Below are 20,762 nucleotides of genomic sequence, written 5' to 3' on the forward strand. Positions count from 1 at the left end.
TTGTGGGCGCCATCGGGGGTTTTAGCTTACTTCTGGCATTTCTGCAAAGAGCTGTCGTGAAGAGGCAAAGGTTTTCACATGTTTGGGGGTCCCTAGTCCCTTTAAGAAGTTGGGAAAAGCTCTAGACCCTCTATTCAGAAGAATACAAGCTCACACAATTTTTCTCATAATCTCAGAAGGTAAATGGACCTCCGAGCCCCAGGTTATGCACCCCGAGCTTGGAGGTCCTGCCCGGATTTGTACCAATAACACGATACTCCACCCAGCCGGCACGCAGTGAGCATTTACCGTGAGCCCCGTCCACGTATTTACACCCCCATCCTCCCAACACACCTGTGAGGGAGGTGGTAGTCTCCCCATTCTGCAGAGGGGGAAGTGGGAGCATGGGGGCGCTAGGTGACACCCCTGAGGTCACCTGGCCAGTGAGGGGCATATCCAGTCCCTGACCCCACGTGGCCTGCGTGGCCCAGAGCCCACACTCTAGCTCTTCTTCTCCGACCAGAGTGACCACCAGCGGGGGGTGGGGGAGTGCAGGCTGGCTTGTCTCTGTGTCCCTGAGACTGTGTTTAATCTTCGCTAGTCAGCCAGGTAAAAAAAATTTACACTTCTTCTTGGTCAAGGTGTTATGCCCTTAAAAATAGTCTTAACCGATGACTTGTTTTTCTTCTGCGCTTACCTTTTGGTGTTCTTTGTCCATTTTTAAACTATTTTCGTATCTTTTTATGATGTAGAAGAAGTTTTCTCTTCCTTATATACATATATATTTTTTTTTTAAGGCAAATCTGGCAATTCTTCCCTTTAAGGCTTTTAGGCATGGCATGCCTTCTGAAATCATGGAGTAGGTATGAAACAAGCAAACAAAAAAGGCCTCCATGTGTCCCTGCACCCGGCACCTCCCATCACACTCGGGACCCGTTAGCTTCCATCAGGGACCACATTTCCAAACCCATGCAGAGCTCTAGCAGATCGCCTACATTCAAACAGATTCCCTTTTCCTTCAGCAAAGGTCAGAAAATTAAGTGACGGGTTAAAATTAGTCAGGAAAAAATTGGCAAACGATCAAGTAGCAGAAAATGGCCGCAGTAAGGTTGTCATGTGGCTCCATTAAAATAATGGCTGATTCAGAACATCCTACTTCGGTGAGAAATCTGTACCTGTTGCATATACACAGTGTCACTGTGGAGGGCGAGACACAGTGTCCAATATAAACTGAGGACACCGTGGAGGAAGTGTGGGGCTGGCTCACAGTGGGACTCTGGACAGGCCCTCAAGCCTCAGTTTCTTGTTCTGCAAACGGGGGAAGGACTCTCCCTCTTCTCACGCGCGAGCGCAGGAGCACCCGGCACAAGGCCAGGCACAAGGCCAGCCAGGGCAGGAGCCAGGGAGGGTTCTCTCTTCCTTTCCTTTGACAGATGAAAGCTGATAGTTTGGGAGTGGTTCACTCCCCTCCACCCCCTACCCCCACACAAACAAGTCACTGTATCTGCTTTTGAATTTCCAAGACTAAATGTAGGATTATTTACTGAGAGATGTTTTCCACAAAGGCATATTTTAAAAGCCAGGGCTTGGGCGGAGAGGGCCACAAAGATACATTGAAACGAGGAATGGAAATCTTTTTTGTCAATGAAGCTGCGTTTGCAGCGCGCACGGGCAGGGCGCTCCCTGTGGAACAGCGCAGAAGGCCCGGGCGGTATTTCCCTTGGCTCCCCTTCTGAAAGGGCAGCTGTGCCCGAAGCGCCAGGCCAACACTAACTCAGCAGCACCAGGGCCCCGAGTGGAGAGAGCGCCCCGACCGCGTCTCTATAAAGGCCATATTTAAACGCTCGGTGGAGCTGCAGCCGGCACGCTCCAAGTGAGGGGAGTGCAGCCGCCATGGCCACCCTGCGTCTGCGTGGTCCCTTAGAGGAGCGCCACAGGGTGTGGAAAGCGCAAGGACTCGGAGTCAGGGGGCCTCGGGGAGAAGGACAGTGGCAATGGGAACACAAGGCATACAGGTCCTGGGCCCCCAAATCCCAGTGTCAAACCTGGGAAGTGTGGAGGTGATCAGGTTTGGGTGCCAAAGTCCCCTCCCTGCTTTCTTCCTCCTGTCTGGGGTTCTGGACAGAAGAGAGGGATCAGGCGCACAAGGGACACAGCCTCCGAGGAAGCCAGGCAGCACCTGCGGATGGCTGACCCCGGGCACGCTGTTCCCAGCGCGGGGCCTTGCTGGCAGAGCAGAGTTGGAGCCTGCAGCCAGGCCAGACCTACGTGTTCCTTCATAGTCCCACTTGCCTCCCTGGCTCTGGGCAGACCTACGTCAGCCCAACTTGCCCACCCAGGCCCCAGTGGAGAAGCGGAGTCTCCAACCGCATCCACTTTCCAGTGCAGCCACCCCTCCTACTGCGGACCCGTGGCCCCATGACTCTCTGACCAGGTTGACTAGAAGCACCCCCTGGGGCTGGCAGCTAAGAAGTGGGCAGATAGTGGATATACACCAGGTGGGAAGGGACACCTCTTCTCCCTGGCTGTGCCTAGGGCAAGGGGGGAGGGGCAGAGTCCTTTCCAGACCTCCTGGCTGGCTGGCAGCTTGACAGGCTTCTTTACCCCCTGTGCCCAACCAAGTCTCTGGACTTGACCGAATGAGGCAGTGCAGAGGCTCCCGTGGCCTGTGGGAAACATTCTAGGGGCATGTTAGTTCCTGTGTGGGCACAGGGAGAGGCTGCTGTGATGTCACCGAGACGCACAGCTTTTGCATGAGAACTGGATGCTGTTTTCAGTTATTGCCAGTGATGGTCTCTCTCCAGAAAGGCTTTTCGCCGCTCCCTGAAATGGTTCTCTTAACAGGAGAAGCGACTGCTGAAATTAGATCTGGAATTTTTTAGCCAAATTACCCTATCTGAGAGCTGGGGCATGTGGAACGCTTAGGTGTGAGTCCCGGGCTGGCCCGTGACAGGGGTCCTGGGCGTCGCATGCGAGGGCAGGAGAGCAGACACCTGGGAAGGGGTGGACAGGATCAGATATAGGTACTGCTCGTGTCTCATTCATCCAGCAGGCTTAGGGAAATAGTATTTTGGTTATGAAAGGCACATTCTGTGTCAATCACCACTTTTCAGTGAACCAGAGCACAGAACAATAACCTCAACACTGGGATAGCCAGTGCGTTCCCTGAGGCATCTCAGTTCCTGCAGGGCCTCAGCATTGACTTTAAGATATTGTTCCTGGTCCTTCTGGGGAAAGGGTCCACCCGCTGGTACCTGCTGTCCAGGCCACTTACATGCCCTCAGGCCATGTGCCTGGGGCCGACAAGCTTTTCAGGAGTTTATGAAAGTATTCAGGGCCTGAGGAAATGTTTTGGCTCTAAAATATGAAAAGAGAACTACAAAATGAAAACGTATAAGCATGTAATTAAACTTCCACAAAGTATAACATCTTGTCAAATGCGTTGTTAAATTTAGTTTTCATTAAAATGTTACTACTTTTGAAAACAATTTGTAGGTAGGTTTTTCTCACCAATAATTCCTGAACATGCCTGAGAAATCAGAGCCATCCATAAAATAATTGTGCTACTCTTGGCCAAATAATTTCAAAAGCAAAATTATCATAATCCTTTTTGAATTCTTACAGTAAAAGTTATAGCAGATGTGTGAGGTGGGTGTATTTCAGTGCATTTGCTACACTCTGCGACCTCCTGACTAAGAACTCCAGGGGCCCATGCAGAGCTTACAGCGATCCTGTTCCTGCCTCTTTGACCTGAGGATAAAGAGACATTTCAGTATTGTTTCCCAGAGGACACTTCGGAGAACCTTGTGCTCACTCCTTGGTCTCGGTTAATACCTTGGGCAGGAGGGAAAACATGGACTTTAAAGCAATTTTAAAAAGAAGAGGTTAGACTAGGAGGGGCTGTGGTGGGCTCCTGTGTGCGGAGGTGAGCAAACCACTGTGCCTCCCCAGGGCTGGTGGGAGCCGAGCCCCGAGGCTCCCCGGGTGCAGGGCCCAGCAGTGCCGGGGGCTGCTTGGGGAGGGCGGTCACCGCCTGGGTGTAGTGATGAGGGTGACCAAGGTTCTCTCGGCCTGGACAGGCGTGGTGCTGTTCTGCAGGCACATCTTAAAAGCCTACCAGGCCCGTGATTACAGCTCACCGTACTGGACAGGCGGCGGTCCTGCGGTCTGCCAGCCCCTCAGCCTTTTCCAAGAAAGGGAATCAGCCTAGGGCCTTGTTCTTAGGAAACTCACGTTGGCTTTCATCGATCACTTTTTAATTTTCCAAATGCTCACAAGCCCCTCTTTATAATCTTTTCCATATTTTTTCTGGAGCTTGACCACCAGCCAATTGGTATATATTTCTAGTAATTTGTCCTTGCCCAGCACAAAGCCTGGTCTTCGTGATTTCTTGGTGATTGCTGGCAGCAGTTCTGAGACTATATCTGCAAGGCCCTTAGCCCTCCTCATCCCCTCCTCCAAGGAGTCTTCCCCAACCCCAGAGGAGCTACGTATCTTCCTTGGGGCTCCCATAGCACCTTACATATTTACCTCTACTGAAATACAGTAAGGACGGTGATTACCATGTATCTGGAGCCTTTACACGCTCTTTCATCTCATCTCACGAGTCCCTGCAACAGTGATGAAAGTCGGGCTCAGAGAGATCACACAGCCGCAAAGTGGACGGCCTGGGATTTGAACTCAGCTCTGCGCCTGGAGCCCTGGGGCCTGTGGCTATCACACCACATTAGGATTTCTGCGGGTCTGTCTCCCTGCCAGCCTGTGGGCTCCTTCGGGGTAAGAGCCTTCTCAGGGCAGTGATTCTGTGTTGGCCTTCCCAGTCTAGCCTCCTACGTGCCTTCCTCTGTCTCCCGTCTCCTCACCACCATCAGCTGCAATCGCTTTGCCATCTTCATTCTGTTCTTCTCAGTTTGAGAACCAATAATAATGAACCCATCTGGAAACAGGGACCGCACAATAGGGGATGATCAGAATGCAGACCAAACCGTGGGAAAGGAAACCCGTGCTATGGGGAAGTCTGGACAGCGGCAGCAGAAAGTGGGCACGCTATGAATTTGCTGTTCCTTTGAATGCACCTCTAGCCTGCCACTTAATTTCAACAGTTGGAAATTTAATAAACTATTATATTTGTCACTTAAACTAAAAATTTTTAGTGAAATTATTCTCTCTATATAAAGTAATTGTAACTTAAATTATTGTATCCAAAAACAAATCTATTAAGGGAAAATCATTTATTCATTACAAAAAAAGCATGCTACAGAACTACTCTGGGCCCTGTAGCTGCATTGGCTTATCTTGAGGGCCAGGACCAGAATCATCAGGCTTATTCACACACTCCGCCTCCAGAGTCATCACAGGGAGCTGAAGCCGAGGCATCTCTGCTGCAGGGATCGTAGGAGGGACTGTCTCCAGGGTCCCTGTAAGCAGCCTCTGCTGCCTGCGTCCTTCCTTGGTCCTGACAGAGGCCACTGGGGCGTACACAGCGTTACTTTTACAGCAGTGCTCTGCCCATTGCACTCAACAAACCTGACCAGCTCTGCCTGGACACCGTAGTAGGATGCTAACTCAGTTCTGCTTTCTTTATCGTTTTTCCTGGGGGAGCATCTCAGGCTTACGATACGGCCACGGCAGTGCCTTTGTGCGACTAGTGAGCAGCTGCAGATGCCTGAGCTCCAGGGTTTTCCAGATAGCTTCCAGTTAGCCAAGCGCCAAACTGTTGGGGCTTCCCGGCCACAGGATGCCAGGTCACCAACTTTTAACCATAACAAGTTGGTAGCTTATCTCCTGGGGCTGTAAATAGCCTGAGCATTCAGCTGGATAGCTTCCTTAGAAAATGCCTGCGTCATAGAGGAAGAGCCTGCCGTTGCCCTACAAGTTTCTCTGCCACCTGGTCCCAGTGGGTACCCCACGAGGGGAAGAGAGAAAGCAAAGCCAGAAGGAAAATGACCCAGCTCCAACTGGAGCGACTTTTGTTTGGGAAGAAGCTAGCAAAGAATGCTCTTTGAAACATCACTGGATTACGTAGTTCGTAATGAATCTGGGAATCTTATTTTGTTCAACAATAACATTTTAGAAACAAGACAAGCACAGTGCAATGAACAGCACAAGCTCTGGAAGCAAGAGAGCTGGGTTGGGTTTTCCCTGAGCCCCTGGGACGTGAAAGGCCCTGTCAGCAGTGGCCAGTGTCACCCTCACCATCCTCGCGGTTCCCAGATGCTTCCCCAGCCCCCCACCGCCGCTCAGGCTTAGAAGCCCAGTTGGCTGGAGCTGGTCTGCCCCTCTGACCAATGTCTGTTCTCCTGGATTGACAATCGCTTGACTACCAGAAGGAATGGAAGCCGCAGCTTGATATGTCTCCTTCTCTATTTAAAACGCACCACTGTGCCAGGGAACCACACCCTAATGTACATATTTCCCACCGCACGGGAGGAAGTAAAGTCACAGGAAAATCCATGTAGGAAAACAGTCGTTCAGGTCGCCCATGCCTCCTCGGCCTTAGGCTGTCTGCTGTGAGGATGGGCTGTTCCTGTGTTATCACTGGGGCAACATGGTTGCCACCTAATGTGGCCCCACAAGCAGAGCAGAGCTACTGATTTTTATGGATTTAGAGTTAATATATTTAAAGAAATGAGGACTTCAGACTTAGCCACTTGTTGAAATGCTAAGAAGTAAACCTAGGGAATTTGTCCAGATTTGACACAAATTAAAAATCAGATTTATCTACAGCCTCAGTTGGGTCCATTTACTAGAAGTCGGGTGCATATTAGGTTTTCTGTGGGAGAGCTCAATTGGTTTAGACGCTCTGCAGTATGATGCTAACTTAATCCTGCTTTCTTTCTTTTTCTTTTTTTTTTTTTTTTTTTTTTGCAGCATCTCAGGGTTATGATACAGTCTACTATATAAATTTGCCATGACAGTTCCTTTGCGTGACTAGCAAGGGGCCACAGAGGGTTGGTTCAGTTGGTTCCCCACAGGCCCGAGCGAGGAGGCAGCGTTGTGTCAGTGGGTTTGCAGTGACAGTGTCCTGTGTTGTTAGAAACATGAAGGTTCCAACAGCAGGTCCTCCAACTCTGTTTCCAGAGCTCTTTTACGAGGAGTTGCTTGGAACCTGGTACATGAAATAGTGATAGAGGGTCAGGTCCCAGGCAGCTGGCACCTGGGGCCAAGTCAAGCATTTATAGAGTGATTTTCACAGCAGTTCCCCTCCAGCCTTTCCACGGAAATGTGCAGTATCCCAGAGTGCTCAAGGCAGACTTGGTTTGGAGCCTTGGCTGAGCTCCTTAACTGGCTGTGTAATCTTGGCTAAGTTACTTAACCTCTGAACCTCAATATCCTAGATGTTAGAAGTCCGCGGACTGATCTTGGCTCTGCCACTGACAGGCTCTGGGACGGGCAGGCTGTGCCAGGGGACCGGAGAGGCCCTTAACAAGCTCTAATAACTTAGGATTTTACGGCTCCTTCTGATTCCATTGAGAAACAAACTGAGCTGGTTATGTTCTCTTTTTCAAGAGAGAAAAACAGTTAGAAATGGCTACTCCTTTTGGTTTCTAAAAGATTTGTTTCAGGCAAGGCCTCACTGTGACAGCTAGTGGTCATACTGCCTTTCCTTTCCTATCAGTGCCTAGGGTGGGTGCTGTGGCAGGAGGGCTGGCAAGTACCTGGTCAAGGAAAGGTGTCTCAGGTTTCCCAGAACCATCTGGAGAGAAGGCCAGAGCTGAGGCTCCTTCCTATCCTTTCCTTCGCTCTCAGAGAGTGAGCCCTGCAGCTTTCCTCCCTAACAGAGGACAGAGGAGGTGTGAGTATGGGAAGACTGAAGAGGAAGAAAGGAAGGAAGGGCAGTAGCAGCAGGACCCAAGGAGAGAGGGCCACTGGCAGGGCCTCTGGGCCCAAGGCCTTATCACAAGCATCATCCTAACCAGAATGCCCCCAGGTCTGGCCACACCTGAGAGCAACAGGACAAAACGCAAGTGAGATGCCAGGGGAGCTGGAAGCTGCCTGGGTCTCCCTCGCTCAGGCTCAGAGGCCTGGGCCTGGCCTGCGGCCAGCCTGTCACTGTCTGGCTGGGAACAAGCTGGTGAGTGCCGCTTTCAGATAAGCGGCCGTGGCCCCCTCAGTCCCCTGGGGGAGGGCGTGCCGTGGGCTGAGCAGCCTATTCAATGAGGAAGAGAGTGGATGGCTCTGAGATTGCGGAATGAAAGATTTAGAAGCTGCCAAAGCTCGAGTGCTAAAGTGTTTAATTGCAAAGGTGTTTCTGGCAGAGCGATGTCTTCGGGAACAAAGAATCTGTTGGGCAAGAGCATAGAAGAGGTTTTGTTTTCCAGGACCAGAACCTGCCCCGAGCTCTCAGAACAGGCCTGATAAGAGCTCTTTGCTCTTTGGCTGAGAGAGACCATCTGTGTTTTCCTCTCAGTTAAGTCCAACTCCAGGAGAGGGAAGGGCCCCCAGGCACGCTCTTATGGCTCTGTCTGCCCCTTCAACTTCCACAGCCAGGTGCTCAGTCTCAGCTGGTAACGCCTGGTGTGGGAGCTCAGTTGGCAGATGGGTCATAAGGAATCTGTTACTAACGATCGGTACCAACATTTGGGAGGGCTTTGCTTTAAAAAAAGTTACATTATAGTGCATTTGAGTTATCACCATAATAAAACCACTGCCTTTCCCACTCATGCAGGTATGCTCTCTGAAGCAGGAGAGAAAAGGGTTGGGTGAAGGCGGCTGTGAACGTGCAGTAGCTGGGGATCCGGCCACCTGAGGTGTCAGGAGCAGGGCCATGCCCCTGGGTCTTTGCACGGACTCTTCTGCATCAGGGACCCACTAGTAATTCAGCTTCCCAGTGCCCAAGTCCACCTGGTAAACTCTTACACAAATCCTCAAAAATGCAACACTGAAGTCCCTACCTCTGTCCAACTTTCCCTTTCTGTTCCAGGCCCTCAGTCATGCCACCTACAATCCGGTAGCACTCGTGTGCCCCACTAAAGGACACGCAGCACACTGTGGTATGATCACAGGGACCACCCAGCCCACGATTTTCACTGTTGCTGATTTCAGGTGCTTTGTTATGTTGGTCCCATAAATTCTCACAGTGTTCTGGAAATTGTGACCGTGACAGATGCTTCCTCTCAGAGAGATCCTTGGTTGGACCTGATGTGCTGATTGCACAGCATTCCTGCGTCCACCACCTCCCCCAGACTGAGTTTCCGGAGGTCAGGGACCGTAGTTTTCACCTGCTCCCCTAGTCTAGCTCTGTGACCAGCGCAGAGGAGGGGCTCTGCCGTTGTTGGCCGCCCCATATGACATGATATGATATGCCTGACTGCACTGAGTTTCCACAACAAGCCTGACTCTTGTCCCCATTTTACAGAGGAGAAAATTGAGGCTCAGAGTTAAGTAACTTTCTCGTGAGCAACAGCTAACTGGTGGACGTAAACCTAGGTCTTTATTCCTACACTGTATCTGTCAGCTCAGTTCAAGCTCAGTAATGTCCTGAAATTGTTGAGTCAGAAACCAGAGATGCTTAGACGAGAGGAGATCTATGTGTTAGCTATGAAGTTGACCTGACTCCCATCAGGATTATATTTGGAGCCCACAGGGCATGTTTTACCCCCTGGGTATTCTATAAAGATGTAGTAGCACACTCTGCCCTCTCTTTTGGAGCTTCTGACGTAAAATAGACCCATGCACAGTGGAACATGTGTCTGTAGACTGTACATCAGCTATAGAACGCCATAGCTAAAGAGGGAACATTTATTTATTTCAATCTCCTTGTTATAAGATGAAGAGACCAAGACCAAAGAGACTCATAGCTACTGTGTACTGAGGCTTAACCATGGGCCCAGGACTGTGCTAGACACTTTTTTTTTTCTTTTTTCTTTTGGCAGTGTTTCATTTAATCCTTAGGTAGGCCCTATTTTAATCTACCCCCATTGACAGATTAAGGAACTGAGGCTCTGTGGGTGAAGTGAATTGCTTACTGTCCCAGAGCTAATCAGTGTGGGGACCAGCGTTTGAATCCAGGTCAGTCTGCTCCAAAGCATATGCTCACCCTGGAGAGGGCTTTCCTGCGAGGTGCTGCGGGCATATGCTCTGCCCTGCACCCCCGTAGAGCTGCAAACAATGCCACCCTTATTTTTGGCATAGGCCACCCTCTTGGACTCAGGTTCAGCCCCTCTCTGGAATTAGCAAGAAGCTGCTTTTCCCAGTCGTGGTGGTTATTTTCAGAAGTGTGAAATAAGTGCAAATAGGATAGTTTTAGTAAAAATAGCTTCCTACTTAGTGAAAGTGATACCACGGTCACTGACTTTGCAAAGGTATGCGGTTAGTTTTTGCAAAGGTGAATCTAGTTCTCACATGACAGCCATTTGGAAGGTTTGCAGGCCCCTGTATGAATGAGAGACTGAGCTTCAGGGGGCTAGGCTTATGTCCCCACCTCCGCCCCTCCAGAGGGAGGGTTCCTAGAATCCTAGAGCACAGAGGAGTCAGCCCTAGATTTAAAGTGAAAAGGCCAGAAATCAAATCCAGTCTGCGGGTCCTAACCCTATGAGCAGGTTACTTATCCTCTCAGTTAATCTTCCCTCAGGGGCTGCAGGGGTTAATCGTGTAATATACATGAAAGTGCCCAGCGCCAAGATCTTGGTCAACCTTCAAAACTTACCAACAACGCCATTCCTCCCCCATAATGATAGCCTGAGAATTACCATATTTCAAGATGGAATGTGTGTTTAAGAGGCTCTGGAACCATCATTGAGAACTGTAGACAGCAGCAGACTCTCGGAAACGTGCGGACTTTAGAAAGTAATCCTTCCTTCCCCTCAGCGCCTACAATGTATTTCTCATACTTTCAGCATGAACGTGCTTTTTCCTATGGCCTGCGTTTCTTCAGTGGATGTTTACCAAATGCCCATTCTGTGCCAAGCACAGTACAAGAGCTTGCAGGCGAGACATCCTACTTGCCAACACAGGGCATCTAATGTAGAGCCCAGAAAACTGCGGGTCTGGGATTCCTTCCTACCAGAAGCCAGAAAGCCCTTGCTCTCTTCTGAGACTCCCCATGTCTTCTGGTTCTACCTTGGAGCTCCCACCGGCTCCAGCAGCTTGACCCAAGGGATTGCCTGGGGACTGTGCAAGTCTTTTGGCCCAGGCTCAAGTTGTGTGGCTTTTCCCCAACTTGTGGCCGCGGCCAAGGGGAGCCTCGCACCCAGCTCTGAGGCCCAGATGGAGCAGGCTCCTGGAAGGAACTTACCCGAAGGCTTGTCTGTGGAGGACGGGAGGTTGGTGAGGGTGGGCATGGTGGGCAGAGGCGGCGGCAGCACCTTCAGGTTCTGGTCACTCTGGATCTCGTTGGTGGAGAACTGATTGGTGATGCGGTTGTAGGGGGACGGCTGGTAGACCTGGGGCGGGGTGGCGGGGGGCGGCTGGGGCATGGGTCTGGCCGCGGGCACCCGCTGGCAGTGCTCCTCCAGCTGCGCGATGATCTCCGACTGGTTGTGGGCCAGCGTGGCCAGGTGCTGGTACTTGTGCTCCAGGTCCTTGTACTTGCTGGCCAGCTGCAGCATGTCGGCCGTCTGGTTCAGGATCCGGTTCTCCAGCTGGGAGAGCTCCAGCGCGTTGTCCCGCTTGCGGATGATCTCGTGCAGCAGCTGCATGTAGAGCTGCGTGACGCGCGAGTTCATGTTGCGGCTCTCCTTGCGCAGCAGCTTCACCTCGCTCACGATGCCGCCGTCCACCTCCACCAGCTGCTGCAGCGTCTCGATCTGCCGCTTCTGCTTGAGCAGCTCGCTGTTGAGCAGCTCCAGCTCCTGCCTGTGCACGCGGTTCTCCAGGAGCACCTCAGGCTCCTTGGAGTTGACGCAGATGGCGCCCGTGACCCGCTGCTGGGGCACAATGAAGGTGTAGGTGCACTTGTCCGGGGACTCACCAGCCCGCTTGTACCTGTTCAGGTAAATGAACTCGCTTGGCGAGCCTTCCTCAGTGCCTTCTAAACCGTCCTTCTGGCTGGCAGCAGCTCCCAGGGCAGCCAGCAGTCCCAGCCACCAGCACGTCACACACAGTGGCCTCATGGTCCTTGCAAAAGGGTGGTGTGTCTTTGCAAACAGAGCCTATAACAACCTGAAAGTAAACAGAAGGGGAGACTCAGTAACGATCCTATCACTGCCAGCGGCCTGTGCCATGAATGAGCTCAGCCCTCTCACCAGGCAGATCTTTCCAAACACGCAACTTCAGGAGGCAGCCCTTCTGGAAGCAACAGGAGGAGACAGGCAGGCCCCAGCAGAGACAGAGAGGGAAAGGGAGGAGAACGGGGCCTCAGCTCCAGGGCCACGGCCCGAGAGCCTCAGGAGGGCGGCTTGAAGCTCGGAGGGGAGGCAGAGCAGGGGTCGTCCAGTCTGCCTCCTCCTCAGCCTCACGCTCCTCAGACCACTCGGTCTCCCCATTCTACATGTTCACAACCCCCTGGACTTTCCCTTTGTAACAGCCGTCACGTTTCGATGGGTCAGAATTCTTTGTGATTCCTTCTGCTGGACTCCGCGTTCCATGAGGGCAGGCATTGAGTCTGATGCTATTCTGTAGCCCAAGGGTGCTGCACTAGGCAAGCTTTCAGCAAATATTGGTTAAATGAACTAACTGTATGGGACGTGTTCAGTTTCTAGCGGGCAGTGTCAGTGAAAAGATGTGTCCAGTCCCGTGGCTTTGGTCCGTGTGTTAGCCAAGTTGCGGAACCCAAAGAAGAACAGCTGAGCTCTTAGAAATCAGAATATTTGCCACAGCCACAAACGTCACAGTTCCAAACATTGCAACGTGATCGAACCAGGCGGGAGCAGAAAACAGACACGTGTCTTTGGAGTCGTTTGAGGTCTGTTCTTGGACCATTCATACCTTCCCTAGATGTTCCTCGAGCATCTGCCGTGTGCCGGGCCGTGTGCCGGCGGCGCTGCTGCGAACAGGACAGAGCCCTGCCCCCGCCGTCACGGGGCTTACCCGTCGTTACACAGTCGCCGAGTGTCGTGAAGGGGAAGCAGCACATGCAGTGACAGAGTGTAACAGCGAACTGACCTTATCGGAGAGGTCAGGAAAGCTTCCCTGAGAAAATGACCTGTCCCCTGACCCCTGAAGGGTGACCTAGGAGTTAGGCCAAGAGGAAGGGACGGACGTGCCCAGATCCCTCCTCTCACCTACTTAAGGACGTTGCCCCGGCAGTCCTCCCCCATCTCTCCCATGTGATCATGTCTCCCTATGATCACGCTGTTATTCCTCTCAACTTAAAGATTACCCTCTCTTGACCTCACATCCCCTTTCCAGCTACTGCTCCATTTCCCTGCCCCCCTTTTTAGCAGAACCCTTCATAGAGTTTCCTCTACTTGGTCTTTCCAGAAAGCCCCTCTCTTCCTGTTCTCTCTTGAACTCGCTCCCACCAGGCCTGCTCCCTCCCCTTCACTCCTCATGCTCTAGACAGGCTCGCCAACGGCCTCGTTTGCCAGACCGGATGTCCCGTTCTTGGTCCTCATTCATACTTTGCCTCTCAGCACAATGGGACATGACCCACACTCCCTCCTTGGACTGCCTTCCCTAAGCAGCACCCTCTCCCCCGTCTCGCTGGCTGCTGCTTCTCAGTCTTCTCTGCTGGTTCGTTCTCCTGTCTCTGTCCTGGGGGCCCAGAGCTCAGTCCCCCTTTCTGCCTTGGCGATCTCATCCAGTCCTGTGGCTTTGCTTACCTTCAAGCATTGATGACTTTTATTTCTCTAACCTAGACCTCGCCCTTTGACTCCAGACTCTGACATTTAGCTCCCTCTTTGACATTTCCATTCAGCTGTCTGCTGGGCACCTGCAACTTAACTTATCCAGAAATGAGCTCCTGGCTGGCCCCCTGCCTACAGCTCACCCTGTCCCTCCCAGTTTTTCCTATGTCAGTCAGTGGCAACTTCTTTCTTCTGGTTGCTCAGACCAGCAACCTTGAAATCCTCCTTTCTTTCTTTCGTACCCACATCTAATTCACCACCAAATGACAACAGCAACATCCTAGAGATGTTCCCAGAATCCTACTGCTTCTCCCTCCTCCCCTACACCCTGGTACAACCCACCCTCCTCACCTCTTGCCGGGACCTAACTGGTCTCCCTGCCCTTGCGCGGGCCCACAGCAGTCTGTTCTCATCCCAGCAGCCAGAGAGATCCTTTTTTAAAAAGTCAAATTGGGTCACTTTTGACTCAAAAGCCTCTCGTGGCTGCTCATCTTGGAGAAGAAGCTAACTGGTCTGTAAGGCCCCCTGATCTGGCCCTGCGTCCTCCCTGGCCTCACCTCTGACTCAGGCCTTTGCACCTGCTATTTTCTGTCTACAGCACTTTCTTCATTGCTCACTGCCTTGCTTCGTTCAGGTCTTTGCTGAGATACCGCCTTCCCAGTGAGGCCCTCTCTGCTTACTTAAAATTATGATCTCACCACCCTGCCCCTCCAGTGTCTTCATCACCATTAGACACAGTGTCTCCCTACCCTACCCTACTCCTGTGATTGTGAGCTCCATGAGAGTGGAGGGGTGCAGGTGTCTGTTTTGATCACTGCTCTGTTCACAGTGCCAAGCATGTGGCCTGGAATACTAGGAGCTCAGTGAGTATTTGTGGACTGAAAGAAAGACATGCTCACCAACAGCTGCAGGCGGTGGGGGTGCTATAGGGACAGAGCAGGCAGGCAGGGAAGCGACTGCCAGGGGTGGGGGTTGCACAGGAGGCCATTTATTATATTTATTCATAACTTTCATAACATCCATTTACCGAGTGTCCTCTAGGTATCTGACCGCACTAGATATTTGCACGTGTTTTCCACTTTATTGAATTTTCGCAATGTATTTTTAAGGTAGATATTGTGACATTCATTTTACAGATGAGGAAACAGACTCAGAGAGGCTCAGTAATTTGCCGAAGATCACACAGTCCTGGCAGGACCAGGACTCAGCCCTGGTCTGATGTACTCAAAACTGTTGACATAAGAAACATCCAAACCTGTAGAGAATTTTTATAAGTTGCCAAACTGACGACAATTGCTGGAAAACAAAATCTTAGCAGATTGAGAAAATACTCTGGAGAGTAGTATTTTTGTAGCTTATTTTATACGTTAGAATAAAAGGAGGAGATATAAGGAGAGTTACATGAAATGCGTGGGTGAGAGATTAAGGGGGAGGGGGAAAGAAAGGGGGGATATCTAGGATGGGATAAAAAAGGCAAAATAGAGAGACACCTACTGGTTTTATACTGGTGGAGACAGGATACTTAATAAACATTTACAGCAATAGAGACGGTGTGTGGGGAACGGGATAACAACCGGGAGTTCGGTGGTGTTGCCCGGGCTTGTGCTTTGGGGGTCTAGAAGGGAAGAGTACTCTGACATTTCAAAGGTATGTTATCCTCGATGCAAAAAGACAATAGACAGGCTCACTTAAGGTAAAGACTGACCCTAGTCAAGGAAGCTACAGGCCTGGGACACGCCTACCTGCCATCACTGGCTTTTAGTTAGGAGTTTTTGTGTTCAGACCATCCTGTGTGGTTCCTTTGGTCTCTGAGTGTGTAAGGCGGCCATGCAGGCCTCTCCTGAGCTTGTCAGGTTTACTCTGTGGCCCCTTTTTCATCCACACACCTTCAAATGCCTAATGACTACACAGAAATGTACTTCATCTGGCTTTTAGTAGTAAAACAAACATTAACATCATTCCTCTCTGATTGCACATTAATTTACGCTAAAATAACCACAGCATAAGACCTGAAGGTTCTATCTTCCCGGGGCCCCTTTGGGGGCTTCTCCGGCGAGCAGCCTGGGTCCAGGCTCCACCTGTGACAGCCAGTGGCAGCTGCAGACAGACCCCGTGCTCTCCAGGGCGCACTGAGCTGCTCTGCACTGGGATGACAGAGCCCGAGCACAGTTCCAATGGCTAGCTCAGGCCTTCCAGGCCAGGCAGAGAAAGGTGCCTGGGAGCCTCTGATTTGGGTTGGGCTACGAGGTAGGGCTGCAGTGACGTTAGTGGAAACCGGGCTGAGTTTGTGAGTGTTTGCCTGGTTTCCAACACGTTTTGGCTGGTCTCGTGCCAGCAGCCACGCCTGGCCCAGAACAATGGGGAGGAGCCGCCCTCCCATCTAGGGCGGGCCTGCCCTGCCTTCCAGGGCCGCTCACCTGCCGCAGCGGGTGACAAACACCTCTCTGTACCGGTGCCCATGGCAGCAGGGGCCTCTGCCATGGCCAAGAAACTGCCAGAGGCCCAGGGAAGCAACCTGACTCCAGGAAAGAGTTGACTTCCAAACCTTCCCAGGCTGGCCTCAAGACCAGGCAGAGACGCACTGTTTATTATTGACTTCTGTTCCCTCCCAGGTGTGGGCTCCCATGGCCGCCTGGGACCCGACATCCTGAAGGCTGAGCCTCTTCTGTGAGATGAGGTGTTCCAGCCCACCTCGTACACTGGGTCGGGGACGTGGAAGGGCTTCTGAGCTAGAGACGGAATAACGTGATTGCGGTGTTGTAACAGGGAGTACAAAACCGGGCTCCCAGTGTGAAGGGCTGGCCCCGCGCAGGCAGTGGGTCCAGCGCTTTTACCATCTCTTTGAACCTGTCCCCTCGCTCCCTGAGGAGAGACCAGAGTTCATTACCCCATCGCACAGAGGAGGACCTGGTTCCATCAGCTGGCTCAGACCTGGCGGTCTGTGCGGCCTCACCTCCCAGCCCTGAAGCAGCCCGCCGGATGGACCGAGTCCTGGCTCTCTCGGTGTCCCCAGCATGTCACACAGCACTGGGCACAGGGTCGGGGGGGAATGCCGTCAAGCTGTCCATAAAGAGCTCTTCCTGAGATTGTCCAAGTCAAAAGGGAGCCGAATTTGACACTTAACACTTGTACAGGTTTTCTGGTTCACATGGCCCTTTGCATACACATTTATCTCATTTAATCATGACAACGTTCAGGGCTAGATAGTAGTAGTGTGCCGTTTTGAGGGCAAGGAAACAGAAGCTCAGAAAGGTATCTCCCTGCTCAAAGTCACATTGGGAGTGGTGGGACCAGCCGAGAGACTGCCGGTTCTGGGCCTTCCCGTTACATTTCCATGGAGTCTGGGTTTGGCGGGAGTGAGCTGGAGCCACTTGGGTTATAAGAAGGAAGGGAAGGCGCAGGGCACTGGGCTGGGTGCCTGACATGTATTGTTTCAGGTAATCCAGTGGGTTATGAATGGGGACACAGAAACTCAGACAGGCTAAGGGACAGTCCCAGGGGCACATGGCAAATAAGCGCCAGCGCGGAGCCAGCCCAGAGCTTCGGTCAGCCCGACACCGAGGGCTGTGCTCTCTGCGCTGCCCTTGGCTTCAGAGTTCTTTATTTTTCATAAAGATTCCAATACCACCGCCCCCTCAGCTTCTTGCTAGTTTGGCAGTTTTTAATGGGAAGTAATGAGTTTGTGTCCTTTTTCTCTCTTGATATTTACTCGACTAATTGCATCCCAAGAGAAATAACTCCCCAGCATTCCAGCCATCTTAGACCTGGGGAAGAACTCAATTCTAATCAAAGCCGCGCTCCTCCATTCCTTCCTATGACCAACAAAGAAAAGCAAATCCAGCTATTTTCCTTGGCTTCGATATGAAAATAAAAACGATTCTTGAAATGGCTTTTCCACATTGTATTGTGAGGAGTTTCCATTATGCACGGGTTTCCCTCCCCACAAGTGGGGCTGATGTGACCAAGCCATGTGACGGCCTCTGCACACCAGGAGGTGGCCTCCCCGGTCTCTGGTGCATGGCCCGGTGTGGTGGGGACACACGCCACGCACACATGTCCTTCTGTACTGCACGGCAGCCCTGGCGAGGGCCTCTTTGTGGGAAGAATTGTCTTGGTAAGACAGAGCTGTGTGTCCTGCTCTGTGACAGAAGCTGCTGGCCTGGGGCACTCTGGAGAGCTCTCACCCCAAAGGTTAGGAATGAGAGAAGGGCAAATACTAGAAATAGTAACACAGCCAATTATCATCCAAGCTCTTGCAAACAGGGGTGGGCAAACGTAGGCTTACAGCAGTTCATATGGAGAAAGGCGTGCAGGTCATGGTTACTGCAGTAGCTTCACTAACTCTGTCTTTCATGTACTCACAGCTGGAGACCTACTTTTGCCCGCGTGCCCAGGGCCTTGATCCCCCAGGGCCCGGAGGGAAGCCCCCTTCGTTCAGGGTTGCCGCGCGTGGTGACCCACGTTGTGCACTAGGCAGCTCTAGGGCGCACAGCTCACAGTCATCACCTTTGTAGGTGTGTGTATTTATATTACAGCAGTGTTCTAATTCGCACAAAAATGCAGGTGAGTAAACTATTGAGGTTCAAAGACCATGAGTCACTTTGCCCAGTCATCAAGCAAAGTGCTACCAAGTGGCAGAGCCGGTAACAGACCCCCCTCCCTCCCCAGTGTTCTGTGATCGCAGGAAGGCCGGGATGAGCCCGGGCCCAGGCACTGCAGGAGGCCTGAGAGTAGGGCTGTGCCAGGGCAGAGAGGGCATCTGCAGCTGGTCCCTGGCCCCTGACATCTGGGTTCTGGGCAGCCGGGAACCTGAGCTGTGAGTCAGCCTGACAGATCTGAGCACCAAGCAGGATTGTTGACCCAACGTCAGGACAGACAAGAGAAAATCACAACTTCAAAGTTGACTGTTTTTCCTACTAAAGCTAGTTGAGATGATGGCAAGCCCGTGGGGTGGTACCCAAACCAATCGGTCATCCAGGATGTGGGAGGGGTCCAGACAAAGGAAAACTGCAGAAGCTAAGGCTCTGGAGGGCCCAGCTGACCGCCGGTATAGATAATAACAGCAGTCGGTCACTTGTTTGTTGTAAACTTGCTGTGTGCCTGGCTGCACTCTTATCTCACTGGCGCTTACAACCATACGAATAGGGGATCATGCAGCCTGGTGGGCCTGGCTGAGGTGTGCTGTCTTATGTGGTTATTAATAGCACCCCCATTACTTTCAGAAGCACCCTGATTGGGTAACAAATTATATGGTCTCCTTACCTGGGAGAAAGGTATTTTCTGCATTTTATAGTAGAGGAAACCCACAGCCAGAAAGGTTAGGTCACTTGCCTGAGGTCACTTGAGTAAACATCAGGACTGGGGTTCAGCTGTCAACTGCAAGGTCCATGCCCTCACTTCCATTGACATTATCTCCCTCATCAGCATGTCTGTTTGTCTATGGCCAGGCTGCAGATTGCTTCTTGGTCACTGTTGACTGAGTGGAAATGGCGTTCAGGTCAGCACAAGGGTGAGTTTTGTTAGATATTAGAAAGAGCTTCTTGATCATCCAAGTGGTGAGACCCCAAAATGGGCATCCTGGATGAGCAGCGGTGTCCTTACCTTAGAAAACCCGGAGCAGGGACTGTGCATCATTGTCCTAGGTGATTCACTGCCAGCCTGGAGGCCAGGGCGGGAGCAGCCACATCTCCAGCTGCCATCCCTCCCTGCCTGGGCTCCCTGTGAATCATTCGCCACCAACAGACACAGACCATGTGGGCACCCAGGGCGTCTGGAGCCAATTCCCAGACCCCGCCAGCTCAGATCTCATAGACCCTCAGCAAACCACATGTCCGTCCACCCAGCCTTCCATTGCCCATCCATGTAGCTCCCCCAGCCATTGTGCAAGGCTGCAGCCTGGGGCCAGCCCTGTCACAGGGGATGGGAACACAGGCATGAGCCCCAGAAGCAGGTAGTGTAGGAGCAGGCTGATTGGCCTAGAAGAGGGGCTCTGGAGGAGTGACTCTGCCTGATGCCCTGGGCTCTAGTGCTCCTGCCACTGGGGAGCTGCTAGCCCTAGGCAAGGGCTGAGTTCACGGAGGAGGCGGGTTGTGGTCACGCTGTGAGATCACAGGGTAAGAGGGGATGTGGTCAGGCAGTGGGGGAGCTGGTTTCTTCTGCCAGGGGACAAGGATGCTGCTGTTACTTTTTTGTGGTACATTATTTGGGAACCATTTTGAGATTCCCCCAAAGCCGGTACAACGTGCGCTCGGTGCCAGGAGCCTCAGCCAGCAGAGCAGAGGCGGGGAGTCTGCAGAAGCCATTTCAGATGCCGGCTTCTGAGTTGGCTGCTACATTTCCGGCAGGACCTGATGTGCGCCGGAGCTCTGGCACTGGGGAGCCTTAGATGAGAGGGAAAAGCCTGGGACTGGATGGACGGTACCACCCCCCGTGGCCTCCCAGGAAAACCGGACCTGGCCTGGAGCTGTTCTTCTGGGCCAGGCCGGGAGGTTGGCACCAGGGCCACCCCAGCCTGTTGGCATGAGCTTATCCTTTGAGCACTGGGACAAGCGCGTCATGTGCCTGCTTCACTGATCCCAGCAGCTCTGTAAGGCAAGGGCTATGCTTGTCCCCGTTTCCCAGCTCAGGAAACAGGTAATGAATGATTCCCTTGCCCAGGGCCACAGTTCTTCCAAGCGGTGGAGCTGGGCTTGGAACCAGGTTTGTTTACTCCCGAGCCAGGCTGCCTCTGCATGCAGTCCGAACAGGCCTCCCTGCCTTTGGGACGACACAGCGCCTGGCCTGTCCTTCTAAAACTTAAAGCTGGTCTCATCAGGGTCCTCCTTAAAACCTGTGTTGTCACACCTCCCTGCCTCTGCACACGCACACGGCTCCTTTGGCCTCAGCACCGCCCCCATGCCCTGCCTGCCCGCTGCCTCTCTAAGTTGACCTCACACATCCACTTCTCTGTGAAGCCACCCATTCGTCCATTCCATTCGCAGGGAGGGCCCCTCCCTCCTCCAGCTCCCAGGAGCCTCGGCGGCTCCTTCCATCACAGCACGCGGGACACAGCTGGTC

At 52.3% G+C, this 20,762-nt stretch overlaps 2 protein-coding genes across 4 annotated transcripts in view; one reads left to right on the plus strand and one right to left on the minus strand.

The window, feature by feature from the left end:
* The window catches only part of RALGPS1 (Ral GEF with PH domain and SH3 binding motif 1), a 222,487-nt gene that overhangs the window by 123,221 nt on the left and 78,504 nt on the right, over window positions 1–20,762 (plus strand). The window lies entirely within an intron of this gene.
* ANGPTL2 (angiopoietin like 2) overlaps window positions 1–20,762 on the minus strand; it is a 32,842-nt gene that overhangs the window by 7,282 nt on the left and 4,798 nt on the right. Inside the window, exon 2 of the mRNA XM_090274739.1 lies at window positions 11,216–12,081. Within this exon, the coding sequence (XP_090130865.1) occupies window positions 11,216–12,032 (817 nt within the window). The 5' untranslated portion in view covers window positions 12,033–12,081. The remainder of the gene's footprint in view (window positions 1–11,215; window positions 12,082–20,762) is intronic.

Source organism: Furipterus horrens, unplaced genomic scaffold (assembly GCF_987537825.1).
Source record: "Furipterus horrens unplaced genomic scaffold, mFurHor1.1.pri manual_scaffold_4, whole genome shotgun sequence".
In the NCBI taxonomy this organism is placed as follows: Eukaryota; Metazoa; Chordata; class Mammalia; order Chiroptera; family Furipteridae; genus Furipterus; species Furipterus horrens.